This window comes from Lathamus discolor, chromosome 8, assembly GCF_037157495.1.
Source record: "Lathamus discolor isolate bLatDis1 chromosome 8, bLatDis1.hap1, whole genome shotgun sequence".
Classification (NCBI taxonomy): domain Eukaryota; kingdom Metazoa; phylum Chordata; class Aves; order Psittaciformes; family Psittacidae; genus Lathamus; species Lathamus discolor.
The window spans coordinates 16,576,764-16,593,145 of record NC_088891.1 but is presented as its reverse complement, the minus strand read 5'-3'; the positions used below and the strand labels follow the sequence as shown (position 1 = coordinate 16,593,145).

Below are 16,382 nucleotides of genomic sequence, written 5' to 3'. Positions count from 1 at the left end.
GTATTTTGCTGGATGAAACTTAATTCAGATTAAATTAATCTGAATTAATTACAGGCACAGCTAAGCCTTTATAACTACAGAAAAGAGCAGCAAATGCATCATTCTTTCTTGCACAGTTTCTCTGACCTGGAGACTGGTGCCTGCCTTTAGCACAGGTGATACAGTCTGTGGTCATTTCATTCTGAGAGTGTTAGCACAGCTGCTGCCAAATACCAGTTGCAGTAGCACACTGGGGACGAATAGCCTAGAGGAATAAATAGTTTCTTGCTGGAGCTCAAGAATATTAGGTAAGCGCTTGGATGATTCTTCAGTGTGAGGTAGCAGCTGCTTTGCCATTTTCTTCTGTTTTCTCACATAAGCAGAGCCAGGACTCACAATTAGGAAAGGGTGTGGCAATACACTGTAACCCTGCTTACTCTGGGATCATGTTTTCTTATGGGATATGGAACTGTTTCTCTAGTAAGCAGTGCTCAGAAGCTGAGGTCTAAAAGTCAGCTGATGGCTTTCTGTGATTTGAGAGAAATACTAGTTCAGCGCTCAGCTCTTTACTTTCTAGGAAAAAAACCCTAACATCTATAAAGCCCTAAACCCCACCACAGTACCGAGCACCAGCCTGCACTGCTTTTGGTGAGCTCACGGAAGATGTCCAGGGCTAAGCAGCTGACGGGGACTAAGTCGCTTTCTCAGTTCTACTATCTAAATTCCAGCACTTCAAGTACTGACGTACATCAGTGAGACAGTGGGGAAGAAACAGCCATGCTCTTCCTCCTGTTCTGTCTATAAATAGAAATATTAGTACTTGAGCTGTCAGTGCCACAGGCTCCACAAAATTAGTATGCTTCACTTTTTACATGCATTCTTTGCATGTATTTACAAACACCTTTGAATAGCTGTCTGTAACAGTTTAACAGTGTGCTTGTCCCACATCATGTTATGCTTGAAGTGACCAGTGAATTCATCATTCTAAAGGGGAAATTAAAATTTCCCTTGTAATAAAGCATCTGTCTTTTAGACTTCAGAGGGAGATTCTCAGGCCTTGACTGAAGTGGATCTGTTCATCTCCACACAGAGAATCAAAGTTTTAAATGCAGACACACAGGTAAGTTATGATTAACTCTTCAAGAATAACGTTGGGTTACACTGTTCTCTTATACTATTAATGTGGAAATTTACTAAATTTGGATAAATTCACTTGCAAGAATATAGCCATGTTAGATCTGCTATTATTGTAACACTTGCCATTTGCCAAGGTAGTAATACTGACACTAGTTTTGCTCACTTAATGTACTGGGAAATGTCTGCATGTTGCTGAAGTCTATAATTCAATTTAGGAAAAGATTCAAGTCTTTTAGGAGTGCACGTGTGCTGCAGTTTCAATACTCAAATTTACAATCTAACAGGGAAGTAATTTGCTGCCTTGAATAAGCTATTTTTAACATTTAACCTCCATTTTTTCCATAAATCACATCTGAGCTAGCATTCTCTTTGCCTAAGGTAAATTATTAATTATTCATATTGCAGAAGAGTCTGGAAACCACAGTAACAATCACCCTCATCATCTAGGAATACATATATATATTTTCAAGAAGAGGCACTCTTCATATTATGTTTTTTAAAGGAATTTACAATAAAATACATATAATTTACACATGGATCTCATTAGTATAATAATCTCACAAGATCTCTTAGACATTTATTATCCTTACAGAAAGTCCTTAAATGTTCATTCTTATGAGAATTCCCTTTGACAAGGGCAATTTCAGTGATATTTTTGCTTTAGTTTTCACTGAAAAACTCTGCTGTATGCAGCTAACAGAGGCTGAGAAACGGTAAGACCTGAAGTCACATTGAAGAAAAAACCATTTAGAAAGTGCTTAGTTAAGATCAGAAAATTTATCTTACCTTGTAGTATTTGGGAAAACGGAGTGACCTTATGCTTTTCTTTCAATGATACTCTTCTAAAACTGATGAAGGTAATATTTAGTCTTTGTTATTTAGTAGCAGGACATACCAAGGATTATAGGTAAGTTCAACTGTCAGCTACCAAAACAAACAGACCCTTTGTAGGCAGTTTGTGAGTGGAGATGAGCAAGAGTCAGTACAGATTTGTCCAAAGTAAATCATGTCAAATCAAGTGTTTTCTTCTGATGGGGAATGTTCATGGCACAGATGTAGCACACATCACCTGATGGCTTACGTAAGGCTTTTATTGCATATTTTCTAGATTGTATGATATAGATACAAGAGCTACAAACAGGCTAAAAAATTCCCATGAGGTATACTTATTTCTGATATATTGCCATATAGATGGCAATATAAAGAGATAACAGATGAGGACTCACAAGCATGTTTCTTGATGTAGTACTCTTCAATACTTTAACATACAACTTGGAAGATGGAAAGAGAAAATGGTTATTGAACTAATATCTTGGTGTATAAGACCAGAGTTCAGAAATATCATGACTAACTGAAGAAATGAGCTGTAACTATAGGATATACTTCAATAAAGATAAATGTAGCACTCTACATTTAGGATTATTTTTTTCAATTAGCATATAATTTGTTTTTCTAACAATGCAAAGCGTGAGGGAGCTACTTCTTCTTGAAATTTGGGAGAGCATTAGTGTCTTTCAATATGAGGGCAACAACAGCATCTTCAGGAAATGGATGATTTTTCTTTTAACATAAGCAGATGTCCTTAACATGCCACTAGAACTCCCAAGAGATGGAGCCAGATGAGGAGTAGAATATTCCATTTAAAATGGCCTCAGTGTTTAAAATCTGCTATCCACAAATCATCCATGATAACCAATAGTACTATTTTTATGGCTCAGCCTTTTTTTGACCTCTTGATAGATGGGATCATCCAAAGAGTACATATCAAAGCTTATGACTACTTTTTGCATTAATAGAAAATAAAATACTAATAATTATCAGTGTAACGATGACTACAGTTATTGATAAATGAACAGCTTATAGTTGGAATGTATGGCAGTAAATAGCTAAGTTCTCTTTGCTGAGTAAGGCTTAGTCTTAGTGGAAGTCACTCTTTACCTTCTTTAGATAGTTCAGCACTTCAATTAGACACCAACCCTTTTAAACATAAATAAGGACTTTGAGGCAGACCATAAACACTGCCAAAGTAACTGTTACCTTATTCTCCCGATTCCCCTAAGATTTCTAGAACTATAAAATAACAGTGCACCATAAGGAATGGTGTCTAGTATGAGCTGTTCCACTAGATGACAATAGCAATATTGGAAACTATTATAATAACAAGCTCTCTGGTGTTTGCCCTGGTTTGGTTTTTTTTTCTGCTTGCTTTATTTTTACAATGTGTTTCAGAGAGCTGTAAGACTTATTCCCATGTCTTTTAGTATTGCTGCTGGCATCCTTTTGCATGTTTGGCTTGCTAATATTTTTCAGTGCTAGTGAAGTTTCCTTACTGGTGTAATTACCACAGGTCTACTTCAGCTGCTCTAGCAGCTGACAATCTGTTCTTTCATGACTTTATCAATTACATAAAACGTATTTCTGCAGTGTGCCATCCATGTCTGAATCCATCTGTAGTGTTGTATAGCTCACATAAGATAGCAGCTGATTCAAAATGTACAATTCAATATTATAAAATAGCATGCAGCAGGGTTCGAAAAGCTGAGTAGCACCAGTAAGGTGTATTGCTACATCGGAACATGGCCAGCTCTGGTGATTCTGTTGCCCTCAGCAACAGTAGGAAATGGCACCCCTGCCACTTTTAAATTCCTTATGCATTTAGTTACTGAAACTAGCAGAGAAAAAGACAGACACAGAGGTCGCAGAAGTGCATGTGCAGAGCCTCAGGTTCCATAAAATCGGCTGACTCTTTAGGTTATGTAATTCACATTCCCACAGGACTACATCACTTGAAAGCCTGGAAAAGTGCTTAGGTTTTCCTCCGTCAGGTGCTCTTTGGGCTTCAGGAGGGACAACAAATAGGGTTCTGAAAGAGTCCCTTAGAAATGAAGGTAGATACTGAGAAAGGGAAATTTGGACAGGAGAAGACAGTTTGGACAGGACAGAGGTTTTGAGAAAGGCTAAAAGAGGCGGAATTTCTAAGGACAAATATAAAGATAACAAGGATAGAATGGATGGGACTAGAGAAGGGATGTGGTAAGCGATAGAGAAGCAAAGACGGAGGGATTCATGGGAAAGTAACAAAGGAGTAGAGAGAGTGAAAATGAGATAATGGTAATGGAAAATAGAGTGGAACGGAATATGGAGCAAGAAAGGAAAAAGTCACAAGTAAATCAAAGGTAAAGATATGTTTACAGTCACTATATATTATGTGTCTTATTCTTAATCCTAATTGTAATTAAGAAAACCAAACCACAACAACAAACAAAACCAACCAATAAAAAAACCCAAACAAAGCAATAATAATAAAAAAACCCCAACACAAAACCAACTACCAAAAACCCCACCAAAATATCCCAACAAACTTTGTGTAACTTCTGTGAGATGATAAGGACAGAAAAACTTTCCTGGCAGGTGAGACAAAATGCATTCCTTTTCCCAGTCCATTCACTCTTGTGTACGGTGCCTGTTCGATTACACCCTAACAGAACACTTAGTGCAGGCTGCTGAAAAGCTGTTATCACTGCAGAGCCACTAAGATCCTGCTGAGATGTCCGTTATAAAACATTTTTCCATTCTGGGAGAAGTGCTCTAATCCTGAGCCCCTGCAGCCCTCAGAGACACACCTCAAACCATCTCTTAATCAACATCACTTTTCACAGATTAGGGATAGACTTAGAACATTTCACTTAAATGCTAAGAATCATTACAACAATTTTATGGGTTCTCTTCAGTAAGGCAGGTGGTTCTAAGAAACAATAAGTGTATTTTTCTCTATCAAGTTAAATTGTACTGAAATTGTTAAAATAATTACTTTTGTTGACTTGAGAAAATCTTTCTCTCCTAGGCCTTAGAGATTTGTTCAACTAATGGCAAACTAATACCTAGCTGCTTATATAAAGGATGCTGCTGCTTCTATAAATTATGAAAATTGTGTATTGCCTCATACTGCATTATATCTTTTTTTGGAAGACTGGGTATCAAGGGAAACCCTGCCACTACAGACACAGCAAGGAGGGTATCTCAGTCGTCTGTTATGATTTAGATGAAAACTGATCTCATGCTGCCCGATGGGATATTCTGGTGCACATCAAGAGCCACAAGCAAAAGAAAAAAAAAAAAGCCTTCTTAGTTAAAAGGAAAAACAAAACAAACAACAAACCTGCAGTCAATTCTTTCTTCACATTAGAAATATCCACATACATATCAAAACAGATGCCATAAGCAGCAGACACAACCTCAGTCTTGGCCAAAACCAAAGATATTTTAGACACTAGAAAGCATATTACTGAGTTAAAAGTAAAACAGATCACAAAGTAAAGTGGAACAAATTGATTCAGAACTTGGTGGCTGTTTTTAGGTGGAGAAGAGGGTGAGAAATAGGGGACATCCTCAGCCAGTTTGATCAATAAAACTTAAGAGAAGTTGTGGCTTTTATTTATTTTTAAAGGAGAAATCAGGTTGCTTATACAGGATCTTGAGTAAAGCCTGTATGAAGGTATAAATAATTGTCTAAAACATTGGTGTAAACAGGTATATAATTATGTTTATCTTTGCGGTCTTAACTGTATCAGAATCCTTTAAATTATCACTGTAGTGATGTCACATATATAGTTTATTAAAATACCATTATTTTACATATAGCAGCCTTTAATGAAAATGAGAATGGTGGCTGCTGTTTACTTATTCATAATTAATGCTGAGTACAGAAATAATAAAACTTACTGCAGGTTCGTCCTTAGTGTTCTTGAAAGTTCTTCCTACTGGGACTTCTTTGCTCTTTCATGTAAGAAATAATTAATATTGAATATATGAATTGGAGATTGGAAACAAGAGATAAAATAGTAATACCTGAAATAAAACCAGTTTAGCGACAACATTTCCTTCTCTGGCTACAAATTTAATTTGTCAGTTTCATTTTGCAGTTTTCATGTGTCCAAGGTAACTCGATACTTAATCAAAGCCACTGAGTAACTGTACTTTTCTGTGAGAAATGCATTTGGAAAGCAGTAGGTTGGGATTTCCCTGCTAATAGCAGAAAGTAAAGTAAGAGTTTAAAAGGCTAAAGTAATTACAAGGATGCAGAGCTCAGGGATTTGTGACGAGCTTTTTATATTTAGTACTCTTAATGTGTTCTTAATAAGAAATGCTCACCAGGATGAAGCTTGGACATGTTTCCACTTGAATTCATTCTCATAGGCAATGGCTCTTCTGAGTTGGGTTCTCCCAGCACAACCCAATGCAACCTAATGACGTTGGAGGGAATTGGTCTAGCATATGGGCTCACAGTCAAAATCCTATTTGAATCAAACTGATCTAGGTATGTCAGTAGCCAGAAAAAAGTATTAATAATTTCACCTACAGAGAAGGTGAAATACTGTCCTTCATAGCTGTTTGCAAGGAAAGTAAGAATTGAGAAAATGTTACCTTAGATATTATAGCTATTATAGGATGTAATTAAAGAACATGGGGAAATTATAACATCTCATATATTTATGACTTCTCTAAAACTTGTTCTGTCATTATGAAATGCATCTGTTTCATTCAGCAAAACCAATACAAAAGGGAAACATAATTTTCCAACAGCATGAAAGTGGGTATAAAATGCTATAGATCTTCATTATTGCTTTACAGTAGGAACCATGTTGTGTCTGCTCAGACAACACTTCTGTCAAAGCCGGTTTCTTGAAGAGCTTTTGTTATTCTCAACCAACGGGCCATCAAGGAGAGGGAATATACAGCATCTGTAGAATAACAGCAGGCATGTATGAAGAATGATTTCATTTCTGTTTGCTTTATGTAGGAAACAATGATGGACCACGCGCTGCGCACTATCTCATATATTGCAGATATTGGTAACATTGTGGTTTTAATGGCACGACGTCGCATGCCAAGATCAGCTTCTCAAGACTGTATTGAAACAACACCTGGTGCTCAAGAAGGAAAGAAGCAGTACAAAATGATATGCCATGTCTTTGAATCAGAGGATGTAAGTAAATGGAATTAAACTTATTTAAACAACATACATCATTTAGAGAATCTCTGAAATTACACCAAATTTCTTAAATTAATTTTTGTTGTCGGTAATCTTTTCTAATTGAAGCTGCACGTAATCTGTGGAAACCTTTGCCAGTTGTTTGTCCATATTCATACCTCTCTCAGTTGAGATACAGCTGCAGTACTAAACATTTCTGACCACCATTACATATGAACAGCTTTTAGTATCATTACTGCCATAACAATTAAAAATAAAAATTGAGTTTTTTTGTTACAGGCAGAAGCAGCAGGTGACATGACAACCAAAATCATCAGTGCATACATGTCAGTGGAAGCATGTGCAGGCAGAGCATCCATTCTCTCATCATTCTTTCAGAATTCAGCATTTGTGTCAGTCTTTTCTGTAAACTATATTCCCTGTTGGTACAAAGCCAGTGCTCTCCAGTGTTCATTGGAATGGGTACATAAACAGCATATGGCTGCTTGCTGCTGCAACATCATAGTGAAGGCAGATCAGCAGGGTTTGTAAATGAAGTTTGCAATTTTATTTTGGATGCAATGGATTTTTTCTATACAACTGACCTTAAAGTGACTTTATATCCATACTAACATAGCAACTTTGCAGGATCCTTTATTTTGACTTTGTCTTAAAATCCAATATATCTGTTATTTCTTATGGTTTCAGTGGTAAACTCTATATCAGTCCTTTCTCCAAGATGTGTTTTGTTCTACATTCCAGGCACAGCTGATAGCTCAGTCAATTGGTCAGGCTTTCAGTGTCGCTTATCAAGAGTTTTTAAGAGCCAACGGAATTAACCCAGAGGATCTCAGTCAGAAAGAGTACAGTGACATCATCAATACCCAAGAGATGTACAATGATGACCTCATACACTTTTCCAATTCAGAAAACTGCAAAGAGGTAAACTAGTTTTGCAGTTTCATTTCAGATTGATCGTTTTTTTTTCAGAGGAATGTAGTTCTCACGGAAATACTGTTTGCATTTTAAGGATGTCTGCATCTCAAGATGCATTGCTTCTTCGATTCTATGCCACTAAAATAATCTTTATAAGTTTTATAATTTCTTCTTTCCATTTGCAGGGTCTTTCTGCTTCCATTCATCAAACCAGTAATAAAGTACATTTACATCTCACATAGATAAGCTCTGTGCTACTCATAGTACACAGTGTAAAGTATTTTTACATTTCACCAATATAGTGATAGAGAGATAACAATACATTTTGATGCACATTGTAAGCAATTTCATACTTAATAGATAAAATGACCAAAAGTCCAGGATGCTGTGGCACTGGGCAGACCAATTTCCCCTCCCCTACTAGAATACCAGAAAAACTGCCACATGAAATAGAGTTTCAAATTCATAATGCATGGCAGGGCAAGGATTTCCTTTAAGTAGCCCATATTACACAGTTGTAACTATATACATTTGATTTTGGAAGTAATGGATTCTTTCCTTACAACAGCAATATATTTAACAATTTGCATTTCATACAAAAGTCACTGTCTGCGCTTTCCAAACCAGAATGTGGTAAGTGCGGTTGCACCCAGATTCTGCTTTGGTTTGTATTGCTGCAGTGTGATAGGGATTGGGCCCATGTTCCAAAGGCCAGATTTCTGTGCCGAGTTCCAAGTCTATCTTGCTTGGAGATGAACTGCAGATTATTTAAGCCTTCAGTCACAACTTTCCTACTTACACTCCCTTCTTCTGGCATTACAAGTTCTTTTGTACAGCACACATGTTCTTGCGAAAAGAGCATTTTCCACCTATACCTGCAGATAGAAAGGTTATGATTTGATGTGTGGTTTTGTATGTCTGCAGTCACTAGATATCAATAGTGTGTTTATGTGGTCATTATGTGCCAGCCCACTGGACTAAAGAATCTAATCCAGGGTGAATGATCAATTTTATGTGACATAAATTAATTTTGGCCATAAATGGCCACACTTTTTCTCCTGCTCTACTGGGAGGTGTCCCTGCCCATGGCAGGGGGGTTGGAACTAGATGGTCTTACGGTCCTTTCCAGCCCAAACCATTCTATGATTCTATGTGCATATAGGCATGACAAAATACTTCTCTTGTAGCAAACAAGTGAAAATTCAGTACAACAAGTCTTGGTTTAACTTAGCATTGGAACAGAAAAATACAAATGTATCACATTTCAAAGGTATTGAGAAGGTTATTATTTTTGAGGCCCCTTTGCTTCCTATTGGTTTATGTATATCTGAACAATGAAACAGTTACAGCATACTGATTGGTTTAAAGTCTTGATAGACAGCTTCAGCAAAAGTCAGCTGGCCTTTACGATTTCTGTAAGTACAGATGTCCCTATCCTTCCACATTTGAAAGCCAGTAATTCACAGTATTTTCTTAAAGAGTATGTTCTCTCCTTAGACTTTTACTCATGTAAAAGTTAGATATGCTATGATCACTGCACAGTTAACATCACCATATTTGAGGAGAGGTCATAATTTACATTACATCAGCACATCAGGGGTCTTAGAGTAACAAGTTAGGCACAAGTATATTCAATAATAATAATAGTAGTAACAACAACAAGAGATCCTTGCCTGAAAATAAGGACAGATAAACTCTGAAATCAAGAGACGACCTGAGCTGATGGCAGAAGTGGAGCTGAACTTCCAGGCAATGCCGTAGGCACAAAATGTTACAGGTTGACAGGTTGCAGGATGGATAAAACTTCCTTGGCATTCATTTACTCATTCATTATTCGGTTCCACCACTTCTACAGAGTTCACCGCTGTTAGTTTCTTGCTTACTATAAGATTTACATGACCTTCAACAAACAAGTGGACGATATCCCTGGAAAGAAATAGGTACGTATTACACAGTTTTAACAGTATTTTTGCAGTCATGCTACTACCTGATGGCAAAGAATAGAATTACTGTAATTTGTAGGTGTTATTCAGGAACAACTGAGATGCTAGTGCTCAAATTTAGATGAAGCCAAGCAAAAAATGTGTGCTGTTTGTTTCTTTTTAATTGCAGCTCCAGCTAGAAAAACAGAAGGGAGAAATTCTTGGGGTAGTGATTGTGGAATCTGGATGGGGATCCATTCTACCCACCGTTATCCTGGCTAACATGATGAATGGAGGCCCTGCAGCCCGTTCAGGAAAACTAAGCATTGGAGACCAAATTATGTCCATTAATGGGACCAGTTTAGTTGGTCTACCTCTTGCAACATGCCAAGGGATCATAAAGGTACCCCAAACTTACAACTATATGCTCTAAATTTTAAGCCACCATAGATGTAATACTCTGTCAGATCCTGGAATTTGAGTCTGGTGATCCTGAAGATCTCCAGCAGATATGATTTTTCGTATCACTGAAAAAAACCCACCACAAAAAGTAGTCTTGTCATTAGCAAAAAGTAGATTTGGAAACAGAGATTCAGGGGTGATAACGTACAGAAATCTAGGACTGGAGAACTGGACTGCAGCTTTGTTGCTGGACTATTAACAAATGGGTCCAGGCCTGAAAAAGTTGCCTAAATGAAGTTACTTAGCTATCTTCAAAGTTTCAGGATTCCCCGCAGCTTCCAAATTCAAATCAGGATGAAAATCTACTTTTCTTCTCTGAGCGCCATGTAGAGGAAACGGATGAGACTGGTAGACTACAAGACAGATCAAGTGAATATATGAAGATTCCCCAGACACAATGGAATCTCTGAGACTACATCTAATGTTTGCAGATTTACCAAGAGCAGCAGCAGGAGATTAATTAGCCAGCCAGTGGAAAAAGGCAAGATGCAGTCAGTTTTGGTTTCTCTTGAAAACCTGCTTGAAGCTTCTATAGTAACTGAAAGCAAAGTTTTGATATGTTTTGTTGGGCCAAACAGCTTGCAAGATAAGTAAGTTAACAACAGATTTCTATTAACACCAGATGTTCTTTCTTAGATCAGGTGCTTTACACTCTTGCAATTAGGAAACCACTAATGAAAGACCAAATTAAGATCCATTTTAGAATTATTAACTTTGGAATATCTTACAGGGTCTCAAGAATCAGACACAAGTCAAACTGAACATTGTCAGCTGCCCTCCTGTTACAACTGTCCTTATAAAACGGCCAGACCTAAAATACCAGCTGGGCTTCAGTGTACAGAATGGAATTGTAAGTTTCTGTGTTTGGTAACTGGTTTGGTTTTGGGTTTGGTTTTTGTTTTTTTCTTTAAAGAAACACACTGAAATACTGAAAAATCTTTGCACATGACCCTTTTTGTACTGTGATCCCTTAGTTTATCAAAACTTTATAATCACATCTCTGGGTAATACAATGCAAATGGACAACACCAGGAGAACAGTTACTGCCATTCTTGAGAGACTTTCCCACATAATACAGCCACAATATTTATAGTTCTGATTGTTTGATGTAGTATCTGGATCACCTAATACATGTATAACTATCATTACAGTGCCAGAGTTGCAAGGAGAAGAGTTATGCTGAAACAGGTTTTCACAATTACAGCATTCTAATCTTAGCTCTGATCCTGGTTCTCTTTTTTTAACTTTCAGCAAATACCAAAATTTTTAATTTTTCTTCTGGTGTGCATAATTTATTTGTATCATGTGGCAGTGAGCATGGGAATGTAATTGTGACCTCCTCCTCTTAAAACTAAACACCTCTCATTACAAGTAATGGTATAGGTTGTGGCCCAGATATCTCTCCTTTGGATGCTGCAGTTTCCCTACGGTAACAGCAGCAACAGAGAATCAATGTGGTAGGTAACACTTACCCAGTGCAGCTCAGGGTCCTCCTCTTCTGGTTCTTCCTTCCCAAACCATTCTCCCGTACTTTTCCAAAGCAAACTCCCAACACAACTAGCTCAGGTAGCCGCCTGGCCTTTCTGGGGCTGAAACTAGCATTAGGAAGTGTCTGTAGTGCAGGACCATCACCATCTCCTCTTCCTTCAGTCTAGGAAAAAAAATAATCAGGGCACACAGAAAACCACATCACAAAGGACTGTGGGCTCTGGTCCCCTGTTCTGTGAAACTCATCGACAGAAGTTGCCAGATTTCTGTTGCCACCCTTGGAAGAGTAGCAGGTAACTCTATAGGATATAGTTTATGGGTCTTCCTGTGCTTTAGCAAACAGAAGGCTCATGAGTAGATTTTTATCTCTGCTAGACATCTTTAAGTTATTACTGTACCTACATTTGAAGTGTTCCTACCTAAGATCACATATCATGATGTGGTCACAGCAGAGATTGGTATAAAGAACACTGCTACAAATCCAGCTGGAAGCACTCTGAATGATACCTACCCCAGGATGACATCCTTTAGAAGCAGAGGTTTAAAGTATTTGTCATGTTTGGGATTAATGCTCTGACACTTGAGAGAGTTCCATAAAAAAATAGAGAAACATTAGGTGTGTGGCATATTTCTGTCCTCCTCTGTGCTTAATCCCCTTTCACCTATGGGTATGTGCATGTCAAATGGGTATGGTTATTGCTGGTAGCTCACTCTGTGTTAGGAAATCCAAGTCTTGGCTCAAAAAGAATGAAAGGGATGGGATCTGGTTTTATGAGATCTCACAGAGGGTGCCAAGAACAGCATGTAACACTTATGAGGCATTATGTCCTAATGGCTATCCTTCTTCCATCTAGTATGCTCAGATGGTGCTATCATAGAAAGACAAAAATAAGGAACAATGAGCAATACTACAGTGTGTTTATCAAGTCTTTTAGGAGGCCTGCCTCAGCATTGGTGGTGTTGGGTTAGGGCAGGGGAAAAGAATCACGCTGAGGAAGATCAGAAGCATATCGTGTCCTCGGACAGAGGTAGTGACAGCATTGTCCCAGCTATGATCTCGTACACAGTTGGAGCCTTGGCTTAGTGGAATCTGCACTGTGGCTGTTTTCTTGGCATAGCATGCTCACTCCATCTACTGGTCACTTGTCAGAATCACAACACTGGATGGTCATAATCCATTCCAGTAAATGAGTAACATTTAGATAACATCCAATATAAACTTTACCAAATTCAGCATAAAAATCGTTCTCAGGTAACCAAAAATAAAGCCTTTTCAGACATTTAATTTATGAAGAGTCTCTGTTTGAAAACAAAAGCCAATGAATAAGGAGAGAGTAACGTCTTTTGTTAAACTGCTACAGACAAGCTTCTGGGCCTCTAAGTACTTCCTCAGACTAACTCTCACCTCAGTAAACATTTGAAAATATGACTCTACAAGTACATCTCCCTGGTATTTTGACAGCAAACTTTTCAAGAGCAGTTTTGTAATTGCCAGCAATTGTTCCAAATTATGGCAGGATTTAGAAATAATATCCTTACTTGTCAGCTCAGCATTAGCACAGTGAAGAAATAAATGGCTTGCCAGAAGAGGTGTAATCACCTCTGTTACAACTATGCCCTCACCTCAATATGCATGCAGCTGGTACTTGTTTCTGTGCTCTCCTGACAGCAGTTTTGCAGTGGTCCCTTTCCCCACCTCCTCTCGTGTGTACAGCTGTACATTAGTGAATAGCCCATAAACAACCTGGACATACAGAAATACTGCCTGAACTGGGTCTTGCTTGCATAGGGTATGAGGAAGATGCAAAGCCTGGACTGCTGCAGGTGACTGTTTCCTATGTGTATTCTGTACAGTTTAATTAATGTAAAGCCTGCAGTGTGCTTCACAGAGCACTAGGAGTGCCAGCTTTGGAAGTTTTAGTTAGGGAACAGCACAATAGCATAAATCAGAGTGTTAATCTGTCAAAATTCCTCTTGCAGTTATGATCCAAATATTCTTCCTGGGTCTTGAAAGCTACTGACACATCTTTATTGCATGTTTATAAAATGTATCTAAAATTTGAACTGTAAAACAGTAAGAGCAAAAGAAATACTGTGCATACATACGAAAAAAATATGAATGTCTTGTGATGGGAAGGTAAACATAAGGTGATCTGTCAGCCACTTTCTGAAAATTATTATGTTACACTTCTTTTAAAATTAGGGTATTTAAATAGAAGTGGTCCTCTCATATCACGTCATCATCTTGTTCCTTAGATTATGCAAAATGTATGGATTACCAGTTGTATTTTTACTGCTAATTAATGCAGCATTTCTCAGTCATCTATCCCATTCTGTCTAGATATCTCAGATACTTACCCCATTCCTCACTTTGGACAACTCTATCTGAAAACACGGTAAAACTTAAGAGAATGGACCATTTATTCTTTCCTCCTTGCCTTTGCTTCTATTTATTTAAACTGTCCAGGGAAATAAGATACAAGGTTTGAACAGAGTATTAAAAGGGTGTGAGATAAGGATTTTAAACATTTTAAATGTTTTAAACCTGGTTTAATAGGTTATATTTATGGCATTTACACAGAATGAGTAGTTAGTTTGCCTTGCACTGCTCTATCAGTACTTTCCTACACAATGGACAGTTGCAGTTAAACTGATGGTGAAGCTTCTTAAGTTTCACATCTGAGGCGTTGCAGCTTGTGTTAAGACATTGCAGAATCTGTAACAGCTGAATGGATTGAACCAGTACAGTTGATACCTTTTTTCCTTTTTTTTTTTTTTCATTTCTTTCTCAAGTTTACGCAGTAAATAGAGTGCAGGCTTTTGCCTGCAAGATTGAGATCCGTCATGCTTTATTTAATAATAATGCAGCTGTCATTGTGTTCATGAGTACAGCAGGCTAAACAATCCTGGCTGAATAGAAGCCTGCTTAGTGGTACTGCTCAGCTTAAACTTGCCAGCCTGCTGGCTGGAGACAAAAGCCTTAATGCTCCTTTGAGTGAGACAGGAGCCATGTAAATGTATGCTTTAAGTACAGTGTATTACACCTGCACTGTCTCCAGCTTAACAGGACCAGTGAGGCTAGAGGGCAACTTGCGCTCTGTGTCTATCTCATTAAAGGAGTTTTAATGCTCACAAAAAGAAAGCCTACTCCCTTCCCTGCAAGGGGATCAGATTCTTGAAGGAAGAGACCACTTCTTATGTCTGAGGCTGTTAGAAAAAAGAATTTCACTGATGGTATTAAAAGTGCTTTGAGAGCACACAATGAAAGGTGCTCTAGATAGATAGGCAAGCCATTATCTTTTCCTTTACACCATGGGAGCAAGAGGTCACATTTCTATTTGCTCTGAAAGCTTTTATTTCAGCTGGCTGTACTGTCTATTTTCTTTTATACCCTGAAAAATATATACACAGGGTTTCTTTTGGCACATTCTGGTTTCCAATTGCTGCATAACAATCTTCAACAGCAAGGAACAAACTCTTATTCTAACAGCGAGTAGAACTGAAAAGCTTTCTGTAAAGAGAAGATGTGTGTAGTACAGCGTATCTTGCCAGGTATATGATTAAAGCTGACAAGCTGCAAACCAATATATTATACGTGACTGAAGTTCAAGTAAAAGTCAGTTTTGTGAAGGGTCCTCATGGTGCCTCTATCCATAAAAGTCCATCAGAAATACTTCATGAACCGCAATGGGTAAAACTCAGCCACTAATGATAGCATGGTAGAAGATAAATCTCACCGCAGGAGAAAGATTTTTTTCGGGTTTGTTTTGGGGTTTTTTGTTTTTTTGGGTTTTTTTTTCCTTTGAAGGTTGAGATGGGTCTTATAAAAAAAAAACTATGTATTTTTGCTCCTATATATTTAATAAATATTTGATTTATTAAAATAGATTTAAATTATTAAGATATATATAAAAGTATATATTTTTGTATCAGATAACTTGAGTAAGAAGGGACTTCATTTTTTCTTTATAGCATTGTTATTTGTGAAGAGGAATTTAAAGGAAACTGCTAGCGCCATACAGAAAGATTCTGGTCAACCACAGACAAAAGTTTCAGCTTCAATATATTCCACCTCAGCCATCTCCCCATGTACTGTGTTTTTGAATTAAATTACAAATTCACTAGGGACACAAGCCACAGCTTATCATATCTGTATTTAGCTCTAAGCAAACTACCAGATCTCAGCATGCAAGAATTCTTGGCATAAAATTCTAACTATTGACAGTAACTGCAGAAACAGCCATCACTGGATGCTTTCTTTTCCTCCAAGACCAGATTTTCCTCAGTAAACAAAAGGTGAATCTCATCACTACTAAGCTCTGCTCAGTTCCAGAGATTTAAACCAGACATTATCTCCTTCATGAGCTGCACGAGCTTAGTCATCTGAAGTAATTTACCAACAATTTCTATCTACCATACAGCTGTCTAATCTGTCAGGGAGGGCCTTGTTGCAGCACAGATGCTGTCACGGAGAAGGAACCATTATT

General features: G+C 37.7%; 1 protein-coding gene across 6 annotated transcripts in view; it reads left to right on the top strand.

Moving 5' to 3' along the window:
• Positions 1-16,382, top strand: part of APBA2 (amyloid beta precursor protein binding family A member 2) — an 89,955-nt gene that overhangs the window by 70,153 nt on the left and 3,420 nt on the right. For 4 of the 6 annotated variants that reach the window (XR_010614541.1, XM_065688191.1, XM_065688192.1 and 1 more), the window contains 5 exons: positions 1,013-1,099; positions 6,917-7,102; positions 7,850-8,029; positions 10,136-10,348; positions 11,138-11,257. Coding sequence is in view for 5 of the 6 variants with exons in the window: in XM_065688191.1 (XP_065544263.1) it covers positions 1,013-1,099; positions 6,917-7,102; positions 7,850-8,029; positions 10,136-10,348; positions 11,138-11,257 (786 nt within the window). In the remaining variant the exon portion in view is untranslated. Of the gene's footprint in view, positions 1-1,012; positions 1,100-6,916; positions 7,103-7,849; positions 8,030-10,135; positions 10,349-10,727; positions 11,094-11,137; positions 11,258-12,057; positions 12,189-16,382 lie in introns of those variants that run through there. The other 2 variants (XM_065688194.1, XM_065688196.1) reach the window with 2 other exon arrangements.